This window comes from Schistocerca piceifrons, chromosome 5, assembly GCF_021461385.2.
Source record: "Schistocerca piceifrons isolate TAMUIC-IGC-003096 chromosome 5, iqSchPice1.1, whole genome shotgun sequence".
In the NCBI taxonomy this organism is placed as follows: domain Eukaryota; kingdom Metazoa; phylum Arthropoda; class Insecta; order Orthoptera; family Acrididae; genus Schistocerca; species Schistocerca piceifrons.
In genome coordinates, this window is record NC_060142.1 from 157918295 (window position 1) to 157939193 (window position 20899).

Sequence of the window (20899 nt, forward strand, 5' to 3'; positions counted from 1 at the left end):
CTATAGTAGGAAGAAATATCAGTACAATCCAAGAAACATACCAGGCAATAGACACAGAAGCCTTAAAAATTGGCCTCACAGTAAATGAAAACAAAACAAAATACATGGTAATGTCACAATCTGACACCAGAAGAAGCCATAAAGACTTAAAACATCAATGGGAAATTCTTCAAAGGAGTGTCCTCTTTTATCTACTTGGGAGCCCTAATAATAAATGATAACAGTATTGGTAAAGCTATAAGGGAAAGAATACAAGTAGGAAACATGGCTTACTTTGCAAATATGCAGCTTTTCAAAAATAGCTTTGTTACAAGAAAAACAAAACTGCTAACATATAACTCACTAGTCCACTCAATAATCACATATGGATCAGAGGTATGGACATTGACAGAACATGACAAAAATGCACTAAGAAGATTTGAGCAGAAAATACTATGCAAAATCTATGATCAAATAAGGGAGGAAGAAGGTTGGAGAATACACTACAATGCCGAATTACAAGTGTTATTCCAAGGTAGGATCATAATAAAATTTGTAAAATCATGGCAAACATGATGGCTATAACACATGGAGAGAATGGCAAAGGATAGAATTCCAAACAAAATGATGAAAGGTGTGATCCATTCAGCTAGGTGAAAAGGGAGACCTAGAGACGATGTAATACTGGATCTAACCGGTATGGGAGTCCAGGGGTGGAAAAGAGCAGCAAACAAGTGAGAAATGTGAAGGAAAATCTTTGAAGAAGCTAAGGCTCACCAAGGGCTGTAGTGATACTGAAGAAGAAGAACAACATTATGTTATCAAAAATTGACTTTTTTTGTTGTTACATTCATTACATATATAACATTTTTGTAAATGATGCTCGTCATGTGTCCATCATTGGTTGCAAAGCAATCTTTGGCATGATTGCGGGCACTTGATCACTCTCACACACACACACACACACACACACACACACACACACACACACACACACTAACTTTTTGAAGAAAACACTTGTTATGGCCTCCAGTTTGATACGAATGTTGTGTTTCACCTACTGGATAGTTATTGGCAACAGGCACACACTTTGGATACCAACATTCCCCTCTTCCCCCTTCACCTTTTCCAGAAATAGATCACATGCTGATAAATAAAGCAAAAATAGCAACAATACGATGAATGATCTCCTGTGACTGTGACAGCATTGCTTGCATCATCCTCAAAAGCTACAAAGAATATGGTCCACAGAAATTGAAAATGTGCCTTTCAGACTTCACGAAACAGTTCAGAAAATTGACTTGTTTGTTTATTATCTCCAGAAGCTGTGGGCAGAAATTTCAACATGCCTCCAGATCTCTGTTAGTAACTGTTGCAAAAGTTGCATCTTTTGGGGAAAGAACTTACTATCCAGATGCAACACCTATCATACACCTCTGTCTAACACGTACATGACTTGTTGCTCTGCACATAGCCATATGGTGCACAACAATAACACAATAGAGTGCTATCAAATAGACACTCTTCAAGCCTTGGTGTAACACTGAGTTTTGACCTGCTGTTACCTACATGGCACTCACAGTCTGAAACCAATTTCTGCTTTCACCACTAAACCTTCAGAGTCAGACCCATCCACTGCTAGTTCCATCAACTGTCACACAGACCATTGATACAAGGACAACTTTTTTGTTTTTAAATGTTTATTACATGTTTCATTTTGTGCTGCGCATATTAACTGTTGTAGAGATTATGCCCTGTGATCACAATGCAAAGCGTACAAGCCAGGTACCTCGTGCAGCAACAAACATTCTGTCGTAGGAGGTCTGTTTCCTGCTACCTCATATGTTGGGCACTTGACTTGTTTCTGTGAATACAACACTTGCGAAAGCTGAAGAACTAATCAAGTTTGACTTTGCTACTTACTACTACAGTGTTACCTGGGATGCAGAACAAGTAGCTGATCAGGTGACTTATCGCTCAGCAGATTCTATTGTTCTAAACTACCTGACGAACATCATATCCCCTTCTATGCCACAACTTGTTCATTTTGTTGCTAAAGCACATGATACCTACTTACAATGCAGTTACTGTATCTGAAAAACATTTCCACTGCATCATCATTCACTCAAAAGTTATCTATAATGATGCGGTATCTGAAAATAAACTACACTAAATTCAATCAGATCTTGATAAGATTTCAAAAGTGGCACAAAGACTAGCAACTTGCTTTAAATATTCAAAAACGTAAAATTGTGCATTTCACAAAATGAAAAGAAAATTATTCCATCACTAAAATATCAATGAGTCATAATTGGAATTGGTCAATTTGTACAATTACCGAAGTGTAACGATGTGTAGGGCTATGAAATGAAACAATCACATAAGTAAAGCAAGTGACAGATTTGGTTCTAGTGAAGAAGGAACATTTGGGTACCACCACTTATGTGTCAGTTGTGCAGTGAGCTGGGTTTACTGCTGCACCCACACACTATTTCCGTATGTAGTCTAGGAGGACGAGAATTCATAAAGTACACATTTGCTGTAAACACATTTATTCTACGTGATAAAGCACATGAAAACTTGTCAAAATAAATTCTGATTACATTGTCTAGTAGCTGGTGATAACAGTAATGGTGTCACACCGTATCTTCGCTCGAACATTGTTCTGCGGGGTATACACTCCTCAGAGATGTGTGCTTTGGCCAATTGCGTGACCATAGGAGAACCTCTTCATGATTGCAGGGTGCTGTGTATTTCACGGAAGCGATGAAGCAAAAGTGCAAACAAATATAGAGCACCAAACAAACGTCTGTAGGTGTTGTTAAGCTCGACCCATGTGGTCCGCAGATAGCAACTGAAAAATGTGTATGTATTGTATGGTGACCCAGCTCGCACTGCTGTTGCATTTTGCCTGTGCAACTCTAGGAATACAATGTACTACAACCTCCTACTTACTGCTCATTTAGGGATCACAAAGAGAAGATTAGACTAATTCCAGCACACAAAGGGTCATTTAAGCACTCATTCTTATGCACTCCATAAGTGAATGGAATGGGGAGAAACTCCAAGAACTCGAAGTACCCTTTGCCATGCCCTTCACAGTCATTTGCAGAGTATATGTGCAGACAAACATGTAGATCCTGACTAGCATGTAAGCTGTTCTGTGAAGCGAGTAAACAATTACTGCTGCTAAAGCAGACAGATACTGCTTTTAAGTGCACAACTAAACATCAGCTTCTAGTAAACCATGACCAATAATTTTGTGAACAGTTCTATCAAAAATATACACTAACAAAATGCTCGGATTTTCTCCTAAATCATTTCTATACATAAGGATTGGCAAAGGCCCTATAACACTACCTTGGGGAATGCCAGAAATCACTTCTCTTTTACTTGATGACTTTCTATCAATTACTACGAACTGTGACATCTCTAACAGGAAATCACTAATCCAGTCACATAACTGAGACAATAGTCCATAAGAACACAATTTCACTACAAGTCGCTTGTGTGGTACACTGTCAAAAGCCTTCTGGAACCCTAGTTACATAGAATCCATTTGAAAGCACTTGCCAATAACACTCACCATTTTGTGTGTGTAAAGAGCTAGCTGTGTTTCACAATGTTGACTATGTGTCAATTGATTGTTCTCATCTACGTAATTCATAATGTTTGAACACAATATATGCTCCAAAACCCTGATGCATATCGACGTTAATGATATGGGCCTGTAATTTAGTGGATTACTCCTACTACCTTTCTTGAATATTGGCGTGACTTGAGCAACTTTCCCGTCTTTGGGTGCGGATCTTTCATCAAGCGGGCAGTTGAACACGATTGCATGATTGTTAAGTATGGAACAATTGCATCAGCATACTCTGAAAGGTCTATAGTCCGGAAAGGAAGACTTGATTTTAATAAGTGATTTAAGTTGCTTCACTACCCTGGGGATATCTACTTCTAAGTTACTCATGTTAGCAGCTGTTCTTGACTCGAATTCTGGAATATTTACTCTATCTTCTTTGGTGAAGGAATTTCAGTAGGCTGTGTTAAATAATTCTGCTTTGGGAGCACTTTCATTGATAATATTTCCATTTCTATTGCAAAGAGAAGGCACTGATTGTGCCTTGCTGCTAGCAAACTTTATATATGACCAGAATCTCTTTGGATTTTGTGTCAACTTTTGAGACAAAGTTTCGTTGTGGAAACTATTAAAGCATTTCACATTTAAATCCATGTTATATCTCGATCTTAGATTGCCAATCTTCGGGATTTTGGGTTTATTTAATTTTGGCATGCTTTTTTCGTTGTTTCTGCAACATTGTTGTGACCTGTTTTGTGTACCATGTGGGATCAGCTCAGTCTTTCGTTAATTATTTCGGATAAATATCTCAACTGCTCTCGATATTATTTCTTTGAATTTAAGACACACCTGGTCTACACTTTCATTGTTAATTTGGAAGGAGCGGAGATTGCCTCTCAGGAAGCGAATTTTTATCTGCTTTTCTAAATAGGTATATTTTTCGCTTATTTTTGGAGGATTTGGGGTGACAATATTCAATCTTGCTATGACAACCCTGTGTTTAATAATCCCAGCATTCACTTTGAAGCTCATTATTATAAGGGTGGTTTGAAAAGTTCTCGAAATGGAATAGGAAAAAAGTACATACATCACTGAAACTATTTTTATTTTTCAATGTAGTCTCCTTGTAGATTAATGCACCTGGTCCAATGATGTTCCCGCGCCTTGATCCCATATGAAAAATGAGTTTCCTCCAGGCCTGCAAAACAGTTGTCTACTCCGGCTATCAATTCTTCATTTGAAGTGAATCTTCATCAACCAAGAAAAATTTTAGTGTTGGGAAGAGATGGAAGTCTGACGAAGACATATCAGGTGAATAAGGTGGGTGTGGCAACAATTCATACCTCAGTTCGTGTAATTTTGCCATGGTGATGGCACCTGTGTGCGGGTGCGCATTGTCTTGATGAGAGATGACTTACTTCCTTGCTAAACCTGGCCTTTTTTCACGTATCTTTTGTTGCAATTTTTCCAGGAGGTTAGCATAGTATTCTCCAGTAATTGTTTGCCCAGTGGTGAGATAATCTACAAAAAGAATCCCCTTCATATCGTAGAACACTGATGCCATGACCTTTCCTGCTAAAGAAATTGTCTTTGCATTCTCTAGTGGAGGAGAATCAGCATGTTTCCACTGCTTTGAGTGTTGTTTTGTCTCTGGGGTATAGTAGTGCACCCAAGTTTCATCTATGATCACAAACTGATGCAAAACATCTTATTCATTTCTCCTAAAACAGGCCGAAAATTGTTTCTATATGTCCATTCTCATGCGTTTTTGATCCAGCATCAAGAGTCGTGGCACCCATCTTGCAGATAATTCTTTCATTTCCAGTTCTTCGATTCAAATGTGATACACCCTTTCACACGACATCTGGCAAGCATGAGAAATTTCATGCACTTTCAATCAGCGATCCTCCATGACCATTTTGTGCACTTTTGCAATAATTTCTGGAGTAGTGACACATCTTGGCCGATCACTGCATGGATCATCATCTAAGCTCTCCCAACCAAATTTAAATTGATTTGTCCACTTGGTTCAAATGGCTCTAAGCACTATGGGACTTAATATGTGAGGTCATCAGTACCCTAGACTTAGAACTACTTAAACCTAACTAACCTAAGGACATCACACACATCCATGCCCAAGGCAGGATTCGAACCTGTGACTGTAGCAGCAGCGCAGTTCCGGATTGAAGCGCCTAGAACCACTTGGCCACAGCGGCCGGTGTGTCCACTTGGCAAAAGTTGAATATTAAAGTGCAGAGTCCCCCAGTTTATTCTGGAAATTGGCATGAATGTCCTTTGCTTTCATACTTTTCTTTACGAAGTACTTAATCACTGCTTGGATCTCGATTTTTTCCATCTTCGCAAATCACTACACGGGAACAACAACAGAGCCATGTCATCGTCACAGCTCTCTTCCAAGAACACTGACGTGGCATGTGTTTATAGGCAAAAGTTCAATGAATATAACTTGAACAACTCATTGCGCTAGCACTGACCTCTCGTGGTGATTCTGAGAACTTTTCAAACCACCCTCGTAGCTCAGGATTATTTGTTGCAAGTTCAAGTACGTTTTCACGACCATTTACCATTTGCACGGGTTCATGAACCAAATGCTCGAAATAATTTTCAGAGAATCCACCCAGGACAATTTCAGATGATGTTTTTTGCATACCTCCATATTTAAACATGTATTTTCACCAACATATCGAGGATAAATTAAAGTTACCACCAACTATAATTGTATGAGTTGAGTATGTGTTTGAAATGAAACTCAAATTTTCTTTGAACCTTTCAGCAACTGTATCATCTGAGTTGGGAGGTCAGTAAAAGGATTCAATTATTATTTTATTTCAGTTGCCAAGAATGACCTCTGCGCATACTATCTCACAGGAACTGTCTACATCAGTTTCTCTACAAGATAAACCACTTCTAATAGCAACAAAGGTGCCACCACCCACTGTGTTTAGCCTATCCTTTCAGAACGTGATTAAGTGCTTCACAAAAATTTCGGTTGAACTTATCTCCAGCTTTAGCCAGCTTTCAGGCCTATAATGATTTCATCAGTGCTTTCTATTAGTGCTTGGAGCTCCAGTACTTTCCCAACACAGCTACAACAATTTACAAATGTTATACTGATGGTTCCAGTATCTATGTTCTTCCTGTTTTCACCCTGCTCCCTTTGAGACTGAGGGCTTTTTTGCGTTCCCAGAGGCCATCTAACCTAAAAAAATGGCCAATCACTGCCACACGGCCCCTGCTATCTGTGTAGCCACCTCCTGAATGTAGTGGTCTCCTGACCTATTCAGTAGAACCTGGACCCCAACCACCCTATGGTGCAAGTCGAGGAATCTGCAGCCTACACAATCTGTGCCTCTGTTTCAGAACCTCCACTCAGCTCTGTACCAGAAGTCCAAAATCGATCCTGTCAACCATGCTGCAAATGGTGAGCTCTGCTTTCATCTCGCAAGCCAGACTGGCAGCCTTTACAACTTCTGTTACCTGCTCGAAACTAGAGAGAATCTCTTCCAATCCAAAGCAACACACATCATTGGTAGTGACGTAAGCCGCCACTCACGGTTGGCTGCACCATGAGCTCCTCAGGCATCCAGAAGAAACCGTTCCATGTCTGGAATGATTCTACTCAGTATGCACACTGAGTGCACATTGGCTTTCTTCCATTCCTTGGCAATGATGTCCCTAAGGGATCCCGTAACGCACCTAACACTGGAGCTCCCAACTACCAATAATCCAATCCTCTGTGACTGCCCAGATCTTGCAGGCAGAGACATTTCCTCTGCAACAGGACAAGCCACTAAATCTGGTTGACTGGCAGTGTCAGTTACAGACAGCACCTGTAACCTATTTGTCAGACTACCCAGGAAGGCCTTAGGTGTGGCCCCTCGAAAGTCTTTCTCTGCCTGCCATGCCCTAAGGTGACATCCCACTCGACCACAGGTGAGGGCTCAACCTCAGAGTAGTAACTGGGCTGGCCACCGGTGCAGACAGAAGAGCAGATTCAGACATGCTGGATGTCTGTGGGAACCCCACAAACGATCCACAACAGTGATGCACATCCACTGCAGCTTCAAGTTGTGTAACCAAATCCATCACAGCTTGGAGCTGAGAGAGAAGTGACACCAACTCGGCTCACATCCACACACAGCAATCACAGTCCCCATCCGTTATAAAGATTGTGGAAAACTACACAACACAGACAAACAAGGCCTATCGACACGCGCTAGAGAACTCTACTGTAGACAACGGAGGAAAATGCATGAACTTTGTGTAAAAATTAGATTAACATGCACAGATTCAAAAACTGAACTACCAAAGCACTCAGGTGAGATCAAATAATTCGTCCCTGATTAGGATCTTGTAAATACAACAAAATCAGTTTACTTTCCGATGCTACAAAAAATGCAAGAACTGTGTCTATTAAATATTAAATTAACATGCAAAAACTCAAGAAACTTAACTGCCAAAGCATACAGATGAAACTATACAATTTGCTCCTGGTTACGAACTCGTAAAATGTCACAAAATCGATTAGTTCCCTGTTGCTGCATCTATCTACGCTGGCTGCTGCTGCTGCCTGACTACTTTCCTTCCTAGTGAAGAACTGCCCCAAGAAATTATACAATGAAATGTTATTAAGTGTTCATCAGCCAAATGAGCAAATTATTTTACATTTTCCTCTCCAAAATCTACTTTTACCAGAGAGATGCTTCAATTCAGCCCTTGTAGATCAGTCTGGTGTGGCAGTTGAAGATAGAAAAACGAAAGCCAAAGTTTTAAATTTCACATTAAAGAAATCGTTCACACTGGAGAATCATGCAAACATGCCATCATTTGACCATTTGGCAAACTGCCATATGGACGACATAGAAAGATCTGAAAGCAAATAAATCAACAGGTCCGGATGGAATCCCAATTTGGTTTTAAAAAGAGTATTCTATGGCACTGGCGACTTAGCTAGTCTGCATTTATCACAAATCTCTCCCCCAACACAAAGTCCTGAGTGACTAGAAAAAAGCACAGGTGACTCGATTGTATAAGAAGGGTAAAAGAACGAACCCACAAAATTAAAGACCAATATCCCTCACTTTGGTTTGCTGCAGAATCCTTTAACTTTTTCTCAGTTTGAATATAATAAACTTTCTTGAGACTGAGAAGCTTATATCCATGAATCAGCATGGTTTTAGAAAGCATCGCTCATGCGAAACTTAACTTGCCCTTTTCTCATGATATACTGCAAAGTATGGAGAAAGGCAACAGGCAGATTCCACATTTTTAAATTTCCAGAAAGTATTTGACACAGTGCCCCACTGCAGGCTGTTAAAGAAGGTACAAGCGTGAGGAAAAAGTTAACAGTTCTGCGAGTGGCTCGAAGACTTTTTAATAAATAGAACCCAGTATGTTGTCCTCAATGGCGAGTGTTCACCAGAGTCAAGGGTATCATCTTCTAGTGCCCGGGGAAGCATGATAGGACCACCGTTGTTCTCTGTATACATAAATGATTTGGCAGACATGGTAGGCAGCAATCTGCGGTTGTTTGCTGATGATGCTGTGTGGTATGGTAAGGTGTCGAAGTTGATTGACTGTAGGAAGATACAAGATGACTTAGACAAAATTTCTAGTTGGTGTGATGAATGACAGTTAGCTATAAATGTGGAAAAATGTAAGTTAACGTGGATGAGTAGAAAGAACAAACCTGTAACATTCGGATACAGTATTACTAGTGTCCTGATTGGCGCAGTCAAGTCATTTAAATATCTGGGCGTAACACTACAAAGTGTTAGGGAATGAGCATGTGAGAGCTGTAGTAGGGAAGGAGAATGGTTGACTTCAGTTTATTTAGAGGGTTTTAGGAAAGAGTGGTTCACCTGTAAAGGAGACTGCATATAGGATGCTGGTGCAACCTATTCTTGAGTTCTGCTCGAGTGTTTGGGATCTATACCTGGGCAGACTGATGGAAGACATCAAAGAAATTCAGAGGCAGGCTGCTATAACTGTTACTGGTAGGTAAGAACAACATGTAATTGTTACAAAGATGCTTCGGGAACTCCAATGGGAATCCCTGGATGGAAGGCGATGTTGTTTTCAAGAAGCACTATTGAGAAAATTTAAAGACCCACCATTTGAAGCTGCCTGCACATGATTCTACTGCCGCTAACATACATTGTTCCTAAGGACCAAAAAAATAAGGTACAAGAAATTAGAGCTCATTTGGAGGCATACAGATAGTTGTTTTTCCCTTGCTCTATTTGTGAGTGCAACAGAAAAGGAAACAATTAGTAGTGGTACAGGGTACCATCTGATATACACCACACCATGGCTTGGAGAGTATCTATGTAGATGGAGATGAAAATGTAGATGTAGTCATTTAAGAAGACCAACAATTTGAAACGTTGAGTTTTTATTGCTATACCCACTCAAACATTTTGTAAACACATATATTAAAATGGTACTTTAGGCATATCTTAATAAAGATCATCATAAAGTATAAGGAATTTCTTTAATTTATGAAGATACAATTGATAGCATGAATGGTAGCAGCAATAAAAATGTTTGACTTTATTTTAGATATTTACAATAAAAGATTCTGTCTTTGGCGGCTAAAATATGTAAATGATTACTGAGATGATGGATGAAGAGAATGAGGAATACAGAAATTAAAAGTTTTACATTATACCAACACTCAGCTGATCATGGGAAGATGTGAAGTAACCAAGCTTTGTCTCTATTACCTAAGATCAATAAATGTTAGTGTCAGCAATTTACATCATGATGGCCAGATATGAATCTGAAATCATCTACAGCCAAATACAAATCCAGAGCCCAAACAGTTCAATACAATAAAACTCTGAAAAAGAGTCAGAAGTCACAAATTAAGAGCAACTGATCCAGTTTGCTTTTCTGACTGATACATGTTGCTTTTCTGACTGAGACATGAGGTACTATCATTGACAATAGTTAGAGCATCTTGGTAATTACCTGAATGATTGATAGTGCCATACATCTAATAAAATGAAATAATGGTAAAACGTTACTCAATTGAAAACCATGAAGGTGGCTTGACAATTTTTCAATAACAAAACTGCATCTAAACACTTCACTCTTCCTGAACAAAATTTCCAAGTATTTTCTTTTTGTAGTACTCTATTCACAAGAGATTTCATTAATGTTAATTTTATCAAAACCTTTAGACTTTCTCCAGTATCAGCTACTATCATTAGAAACTCTTTATGTTTTCTACCATTCTATTTCTGCTGAATAATGAGACTGGATATCTTCTGTCTTCTGGGAATACGTCTTACAGTTCTTCTATTATAAAGTTTCCAACTATGTCACATTATAATAGGGAAATTATAAATCCTTGTCTTACACCATGCACGTACGCACGCGCGCGCGCGCGCGCGCACACACACACACACACACACACACACACACACACACACACACACACACAATGCCGATGTTGCAGTTTGGCAGGTGTTCAGGGGTGGGTGTTGTGTCAGGTGGAGTCAGTAGAGGAAGAAAGAGGCTGGAAGCACGATGGAAGGGGTTGGGAGGGTTGAGGGCAGGTAGCTAGCAGCTCAGAGGGAGACAGAAGGTGAGCAGGCTAGGAACACAGGAGGAAGTGTGGCAGGTACATGGAGCTAGGCGCGTGGCACACAGGTACTGGAGCTGGTGACATGAGGTACACGAGGAAGATGACATGGAAGTATGGACTGGGAGAGGGTGACAGGAGAGAGGAAGGGGAAACTGGTGGGTAGAGGGTGTGGATATAGCAAGTTAGCAGAAATTGGGGCTAGGATGATTGCAGGGGTGAAGGGTGTGTCGCAAGGATAACTCCCATCTATGTAGTTCAGAAAATCTGGTGCTTGGAAGGAGGATACATATGGTATGGATTGTGAAGTAGTCATTGAACTCAAGTATGCTGTGCTCAGCACTGTGTTGTGCAACTTGGTGGTCAACTCTGTTCTTGGCTACAATTTGGTGGTGGCCATCCATTCTGGTCGGCAGCTGGTTGGTGGTCACGTCCACATAGTGGACTGTGCAGTGATTGCAGCAGATCTGGTATATGACAGGGCTGCTTTGAGACTTGGATCTGCCTTCGATGGGATAGGGTAAGCCTGTGACAAGACTGGAGTATGATGTGCTGGGTGGACGAATCAGGCAGGTCTTGCACCTGGGTGTTCCACAAGGATGGACAAGGGTGATGGATATGTTTAGTGGGAACAGAATATAACTTTCAGAGGGGTGGGAAAGGTTGGATATGCCCCCATTTCTGGCCTTGATGACAGATAATCAAAGCTCTGATGAAGGATATGGTTCAGTTGTTCCATTCCAGGGTGATATTGGGTGATGAGTGGGTGCCTCCCCTACAGCTGATTCTTGAGGGTGGTGGGAGGATTGGAGTGTGTAAGGATATGGCACAGAAGATCTGTTTGTAGGCCAGGTTTGGGGGAAGTACCTACCTGTGAAGGTCTTTGTGATAACTTCAGAATACTGGGCAAGGGAATTCTCATCACTGCAGATAAACCACCCATGGGTAGCTATGCTGTATGGGAGCACCCCCCTCGTCACCACATACCATCCTGGACTGGAGCAACTGAATCATATCCTTCACCAGGGCTTTAAATAAAGATCATCACATCTGAGAATGATGGACATCCTACCCTAGACCCTTTTAACCCCTCCTAAAGTGATATTATGACACCCAACCAACCTGATCCACCCTTATGCCATTCCCAATCACAACCTCTTGCCACAAGGGTTATACTCTTGTGGAACACTCAGGTGTGAACGCTGCCCAATTCACCCACCCCAGCATATCCTATTCCAGTCTTGCTACAGCTTATCCTATACAATCAGTGTCAGGGTCACCTGTCAAAGCAAACTTTGCTCCTACACCTTCTTCACCTCCTTTAATGGATTTCGTCAGTTCTATTGAGGACACTATTAGACCTCTTTCAAAGTATTCTGCAGAGGAAATTCGATGGGAATCATGTCGTACCTTGCTGAAATGTGCACCGCAAAGGAGCAACATCTCTCCAGCGGAAAGAGCTGCACTTCGCAACCCCCGTGAAGATATTGGTACAGTCGTACTCTATGCTGATAAGGGTAATGCTATGGTCCTTCTGACATGGGAAGCATACAATGAGAAGATATATAGTCAACTAAGTGATTCTATGTACCACAAAGTCAATACGGACCCAATGAGCCGTATATCCAGAAAACCTGCTACTCTTTTGAACAATAGTTCTTTACCTAAATACATGGATCAAGTAACAAAAAAAAAGGATGATAAAACTGAAAAACTTCAAAAAGAGTCAAGCAAGGACATTTTTAAAGTTTTAATGTTGGCAGTCATCAGCCTTTGTGGTTTTATGGAGGTATATTTCCAGCTGTTCTAACAGAACATTTGAAATCTGATATAACAGTTTTATGAACAATAATGGTGAAAATAATTACTATAAGACTTGAAGAGGTTAACACTGGTAGATGAAGGAGTCAGACACATGGGTAAACATTTATTCAATAGCCTGCCTGAGCATATGAAATGACTTATAGACAATGTGGAGTTAAGGAACCAATTACAGAACTTTGTTTTGGGCAACTCCTTGGATTTCAATGAAACATATCTTCACTGGCACTCTTAAAATTAAATTTTTAGGTGGTGAAATGTCTGCACCACTGTAGACACATCCTGTTCCTCTCACCTCCCCACTGAAGGAACTATTATTTCTGAAAGCCAAGTACTGTCTCTTTTACTTTTATATGTACCTGTTGGCAATACTAATGTTTACCATTCTCAAGATAACTACTATCCAGGAATTCTATCCCGTAATTTTATAGTTTTCTGGAGAGTATTTTCCTTTTGGTACAATTTTTAGATTGTTTTACAGTAAAAATCAGCACTATACTACAACAATATTTAATAATGTTGGGCTGTACTTAAATAAAATGTACATCTTTGAAATCTTTCCTCACTCTCTGCAGGATACAGGGAATATAACTATTGTAATATAATTCATAAAAAATAAATACTGTTAAAACAACAATACTAAAAACAAAAGGGTAATGTCTATTCTTCAGTTTCCAGAACAGAAATGAATGGAATGAAGCTAAGATAAACTGAAATTAAAAAACAACTTTGATTCTAGTTTTCTTTTTCTTTTTATCTTTCATCAGCGGAAAGAGCTGCTCTTCGCAACCCCCATGAAGATATTGGTACAGTCGTACTCTATGCTGATAAGGGTAATGCTATGGTCCTTCTGACATGGGAAGCATACAATGAGAAGATATATAGTCAACTAAGTGATTCTATGTACTACAAAGTCAATAAGGACCCAATGAGCCATATATCCAGAAAACCTGCTACTCTTTTGAACAATAGTTCTTTACCTAAAAACATTATCGAGAGGCTGAGACCACACACTGCTGTTCCACCAAGACTGTATGGGCTGCCGAAGATTCACAAGGATGGCATTCCACTATGATTGATAGTGACTAATACTGGTGCTTCTACTTATTCGATTGCAAAACATCTGACCTCCTTGCTCAAGCCGTATGTGGGTAAGTGCTGCCACCATATATGTAATTCCAAGGATTTTATCAATCATTTGAAGACTGTTAAACTGAGCAACTCGGATTTACTAGTTAGCATCAATGTGGTCACACTTTCCACCAAAGTGTCTTTATTTGACTCACTACATCTTATTGGTAACTTGCTCAGTGATGATTTGATGGCTTTGTTCGAACATACTCTCTCCTCAACTTACTTTTTATTTAATAACGAATTTTTTGAACAAACTGATGGTGTCACAATGGGGAGTCCCTTGTCCCCTGTGGTGGCCAATCTTTTTGTGGAAGGCTCTGAGGAGAAAGCTCTTGAGTCTGCCACCTTTAAGCCTATGGTCTTTTGGCTTTACGTAGGTGATACTTTCATTGTATGACCTCATGGCAGACAAGAACTGGAAAAACTCCTTTGTCATTTAAACTCTTTACATGAGAACATCAAGTTTACTATGGGGATTGAAAAATATGGGACTTTACCCTTTTAAGATGTGTTAGTTGCCATAAGAATGATGGGTCTTTGGGACATACGGTGTACAGAAAACTCAAACATTGCAGATCTATATCTTCAGGTGTCCAGCTGCCATCACCCTGCACAAACCACTGGTGAGTACTTTAATTCATCAGGCGCATGTAATATCGGATGCTGATAGCCTTCACGAAGAATTAGTGCATCTGGAGAAGGTTTTTAAAGAGAATGGCTGTACTTCATATCAAATATGGAAGGCCATGCACAGTTATAATAATAAGAAGCAACGTTCTGAGGAGACTGATTACTATAAATCAACTGCGTTCCTTCCATTTGCTGGCAACGCATCTTCTAAAATAGGCAGATTGCTTAGGAAGAATAACGTCAATGTCATCTTCCATCCACCAGCAAAGATCAAAACCTTAGTCGGATCCATTAAAGATGATTGACAATTGAGGAAGACAAGTGTTTATAAAATTCCCTGTGAGTGTGGCTTGGCATATATAGGTCAGACTACACGAACGGTCCAGGAACGCTGTGTACAACACGAAAGACATCCCCGATCTGCTGCAACCCTTAAAATCAGCAGTAGCAGAACACTGCATTTCCATGGGACGTTCAATGGAATACAATAACATCAAAATTTTAGCACCAGTTTCCAGCTTTTGGGACTCTGTAATCAAAGAATCCGTGGAAATACGTCTTGCTGATAATTTAATGAATTGTGATAACGGCTTTCAGCTGGATAAAAATTGGAATCCAATTATTAACATTAGGCGGTCACAGTGGAATCAGCAAGCTCAGTCGATACCCAGTGATTAGACTGCTTTTACTTCACCACTGAGGGCAGCACACACTACTTGGCTGCCTCGCGCATGTCACCTACTAATGCATATGCTGTAAACTGCCAGTACGTTTCGCATGTGCGGAATTCGCTATAAATACCATGACTGCATCAGGTCTCTTCAGTACTTCGTCTGCTCACCTGAGGATGGCCGGAAATCTCGGGGCAAAAATATCATGGCAGAATGTTGATGGGATCCGACTGCAAACCCGAAAATTACTGGAATAATGTAAGTGTTCAGGCATATGTAGTGTGTATATTTTACTCTAGCTCATCAAAGGTATTCTTCCAAAAGCTAACAAAGTTTTCATTCTCCTTTGTGTGTGCCTGTTGATGACTCAACGCTTATGCTATTTGATGAATGGTTTCCATAAATCCTAAATTATTTTCATTCTGCCATAGCTTTTCTTACTAGAATTATGACATAGACTACATATTTACAAAGATGCCACTTACTTCTTTATTCTGCATGATGTTTGGTAACAGCATACTTCCACTGTAAGGGCACTCAGTCTGGTCAGTTGTCTGTTGATACAACTCCATTGCTCTCATTTTTTCAATGGGATCAATACTCAGTGCATATAACCATTTCTCTTTTTGTCTGTTTCCAACTCTGGCTAAGGCAATAAATCTTGTAGTGTGTGTAATATCACCAGAAGAACTATGATTTCTGGAACAAATTTTACACTTGTACATGTCTGAGAACTACACTATGAAATACTATCAGTATAAAATCACCAAATGCCATCAACATATTTATGACACAGCCTCCTGTCAGTAAAAAAATGTGACAAACATAATAAAATGTTCATAAATCATGGGACAGAATAGCTGGCCAGTGCTTACCAACAGGAGGTAAAATGTGTAGCACAGCTGATAGACACATATAAAACTAAAGGTGACACACTTCCTAGCTTTCTGATCTAGAAGTTTCTTCCCCAGGGAGGAGAGAAGGGTAGACTGAGGATGCTTAAGGTCACTCATACCCAAGATGACAGGGATCTGCCAGTAGTAGACATGATGGTAGGTAAAGATGCAGAGGGAGGCATCAAAGAGAGTATGAGGTCAAAGATACTACATTAGTAAGTAATGCTGGATTAGGTCTCTCTGATGTCTGTCCCTCACTTCTGCCTACCCTCATCTCCACTGTGCCTTGAAATCTTTGCCAATCTTTGACACCTGAAGAGGGTTGTGTGAACATGAAGCTGAATTTGGAACAAGAGGTCTTTTAGGTAGGTGTTGGCATCCAGTGACTTGATAGTTCATTTAAAAAAAAGATGTTCATTTCACTTGGGACCTGTGGAAGGTACATTAGCTTATTTGTTTTAGTTGTAAATATTTGTTGTGTGTTATTGTTTTTCTGACATGTTCTACATCCTGGAGGACCTCCCCACTACAGATCCATTGGAACGGAAGTAAATCTAATCTAATATAATCTGTGAGTGGCATGGTGTATTTCCAAGCTAAGAGCATTGAACACATCCAGGTCCAAGAGACAGATGGCTCCAGGAGTGTCAATGATCAAAATCCTGGCTGTGAAGGTGGTTGAACAGTACTGAACTTGGACTGTAAATTGGCCGTTGACTTAAATGATGCCACTACTGTATCTATGCAGTGGAGTGTCAAAAGGCTGAAAGGAACGGGACCCCACATGATAATAAGACTGCCAATTTGTGATTGTCACGGAGGACCCCATGTCGTCTGTCTGCAGCTCGATGGGTACATTGAGTGGGAAAGCGCAGATTGCACATCCAACCTTCAGCGCTATGTCTGGATTTAACACAACAGATGCCTTTAGTGTGCTGGTAGTGGCACTGGTGTCTATGGTGGCTTGAAACTCTGGTTGCAGGAAGGAAATTGTTGAGAGTAGTGCCTGGCCACTGAGATTGTGCCTGAGTTTTGTGAATCCGGCCTGAGCAGGGGCATGACTTGGAATGAGAGTGGTGAACTGCTCAGGTGGCAAACACTCTTGGTGGGTCCTGCAAGGTTGCTGACGATCTGAGAGACTGCTCAACAGCTCTGATAATGGGCAGACTTGTTTCTGTAGAAGGATCCTTCAATTTAAGGAGATCTGTGTGAGACCAGGGGCAGGCGAGATTCATGCAGCGAGTCAAGGAAGCCACAACGGATTGCTTACACTAAAGATCACTACACCAGAAATGGCAGTCATGAGACAAACCCAGGAGGCGGGTGATCCATCTGTAATAACACTTTCCATTAAGTTTATGACAGCTAATAAAATTAAAAAATTGGACAACAACCTGTCATAGTGCCAAGCGTGGGGTTCCATTTCACAGGTTTCATCCTGCTGGAAGCAATGGACAGTAAGTGCACTTGACAGTAGAAGAACAAATGCCAAAACATAGTCTACCTGGATTCGAGCACATGTGTGGCATTGACTTGGAAAAAAATACCTTATCGTCAACTGACATGTCCACTGAAGGCAACACAGGAGAAATACTCAGGTAGAAAATAAATACGAAGTTTTTCATGACACACAAACTATCTTCTCTGACGAGAGAATAATAATAATGCCTGAACACTGCTGGCTTGAAAATGTCACAGTAAACTGAAAGTTCCACAATACAGTGTCCATACACTAATCACCACAACCAAAGTCTAGACGGGATGTGCAAAATTTAAATCCTGATAGGATGCACAAAAGTTTAAATCTAGCATATTGTCAATGAAAGACAAAGACAGATAGTACAAAGTCCAATAGCTGGTCATGGCGTTGGAGGCCACGTCTCTTTGGTGTAGAGGCCACAAATGGTGTAGGTCTGTAACTGAAAGCTCCTGGAGGTGAAAGTTGACATGGCTAGCATCATCATCATATCAGTGGCTCCAAAGTAAGATACTGATTGTGGGGAAAAATTTTGCAATTGACACCTGGCCTAGGAAACTCACTGGGAGTCAACTGCTCAAGCATAACCCAGTTGCCAGCCTAAATAATGCCCAGGTGGCAGGATATTGCACGTACTACTTTTGCTCATGCAGTCTGCAGAGAGGAAAAGATCTGCGGGGTCAGTGATCTCTGGTAGCACTTTGGTTACTGCCTGGTGGTCAGGTGGAGTGTGGACATCTCTTGCCTGTTGTCTGAAGAGCTGTCCCCTGTGTGGGCCGTGCCCACATAACCCCTCTGTGCTGTTGGTTGCTGGCTGAGTAAGTGCAAGGGCTCGGCACAGAATGTCACACTCATGTACAAGAATAGTAGCAGAAATGATCCAGAAAACATACCATTCCATTACTTTGGCACCCATTTGTTGTAGAATAGTACAACATACTCTGAGATCAAATGTGAGAAGGTACCTTGAACAAAATTATCTGCTCCACGCCAACCAGCATGGATTCTGGAAGCATCAGTCAGGCAACCATCAAATCGCACTTTACTCAAAGTATGGTCATATGTGGTTTCAAATGAGACTTGTGACTGGATTGAGAATTTCTTGGTAGGGAGTACACACTATTTGATCTTGGATAGAGTCATCAATAGATGTAGAATCAGTTCATATGTGCTCAAGGGAAGTGTGTTGGGATTCTTGCTGTTCTTGTTATATATTAATGACCTGGCAGTCATTGTAAACAGTAACTTCAGATTTTTGTAGATGATGCAGTTATCTACAATTAAGAACTATCTGAGAAAATCTGCGCAAATATTCACTGACAGGAAGTATGAATAATAATGCTTTTAGTCACAATTTTTTCATGTTTTATTGAATCACATGATGCATTTTCGATCCTGTGAGTCCATCATCAGATGCAGATTATTTTAAAATACTATTTACATCTGCTCTTGAGTGAAGGTGATGCGAAATGTATGTTCCTCTTGTGAAAAGGTTAGATGTTAATTTTGAAATACATGGATCAAGTAACAAAAAAAGGATGATAAAACTGAAAAACTTCAAAAAGAGTCAAGCAAGGACATTTTTAAAGTTTTAATGTTGGCAGTCATCAGCCTTTGTGGTTTTATGGAGGTATATTTCCAGCTGTTCTAACAGAACATTTGAAATCTGATATAACAGTTTTATGAACAATAATGGTGAAAATAATTACTATAAGACTTGAAGAGGTTAACACTGGTAGAGGAAGGAGTCAGACACATGGGTAAACATTTATTCAATAGCCTGCCTGAGCATATGAAATGACTTATAGACAATGTGGAGTTAAGGAACCAATTACAGAACTTTGTTTTGGGCAACTCCTTGGATTTCAATGAAACATATCTTCACTGGCACTCTTAAAATTAAATTTTTAGGTGGTGAAATGTCTGTACCACTGTAGAAACATCCTGTTCCTCTCACCTCCCCACTGAAGGAACTATTATTTCTGAAAGCCAAGTACTGTCTCTTTTACTTTTATATGTGCCTGTTGGCAATACTAATGTTTACCATTCTCAAGATAACTACTATCCAGGAATTCTATCCCGTAATTTTATAGTTTTCTGGAGAGTATTTTCCTTTTGGTACAATTTTTAGATTGTTTTACAGTAAAAATCAGCACTGTACTACAACAATATTTAATAATGTTGGGCCGTACTTAAATAAAATGTATATCTTTGAAATCTTTCCTCACTCTCTGCAGGATACAGGGAATATAACTATTGTAATATAATTCATAAAAAATAAATACTGTTAAAACAACAATACTAAAAACAAAAGGGTAATGTCTATTCTTCAGTTTCCAGAACAGAAATGAATGGAATGAAGCTAAGATAAACTGAAATTAAAAAACAACTTTGATTCTAGTTTTCTTTTTCTTTTTATCTTTCATCGGGGGAAACAAAAGACAAAGGAAACAGATATGGGATCTTCTTCCCAACAGTCATCTGCCTTATCCTTGATAAGCTATTTTGCATTATATTATATTATTTGCCCTTTTAGTTTTTCCCTGCTACTGCTGCTTCTGGTGCCCAAATAACTAGTTTTTTATGCTGTACTAGATGTACCACTAATCTTTATCTTCTTCCAGCAAAATACTTTGATCCCTCCCCTGTAATTTTCTTTGGCTTGCTTCATTGCTTTTTCGATATGCTAGTTAAACAAAATTGGCAATACACTGCAGCCTTACCTCACAGCCTTACTAACTTGAACATTTCTTTCTAGAACTTTTGCTTTTATTACTTCAATCTGGTTCTAGTAGATTACTTATATTTCACCTCAGGATTCTGAATACATTATTATGCCTTATAGTGCTCCAGAACTCCTTTTGGTTCCACAAATGCTATGAAGGTATGCTTATTTGTATTTATTCTTTCCTCCATATCAAGCATTGGACCAGATTTGCTCCTGTTGCATCTTTCGTTTATTGAAGCTAGACCGATTACTCATTACCCCAATATCCCTTCAATTTTACTTTATATTCTTAAATACAATAAAAAATGCAAAGCTTTATTACCTATCTGGTCATGCCTTTCTTGGTAGTGTGATGATAAATCTTTTCTGTA

At 39.9% G+C, this 20899-nt stretch overlaps 1 protein-coding gene across 1 annotated transcript in view; it reads right to left on the reverse strand.

Moving 5' to 3' along the window:
• The window catches only part of LOC124798295 (CWF19-like protein 1), a 158743-nt gene that overhangs the window by 42590 nt on the left and 95254 nt on the right, over positions 1-20899 (reverse strand). Inside the window, exon 6 of the mRNA XM_047261624.1 lies at positions 15913-16126. Coding sequence (XP_047117580.1) covers positions 15913-16126 — 214 coding nt within the window. The remainder of the gene's footprint in view (positions 1-15912; positions 16127-20899) is intronic.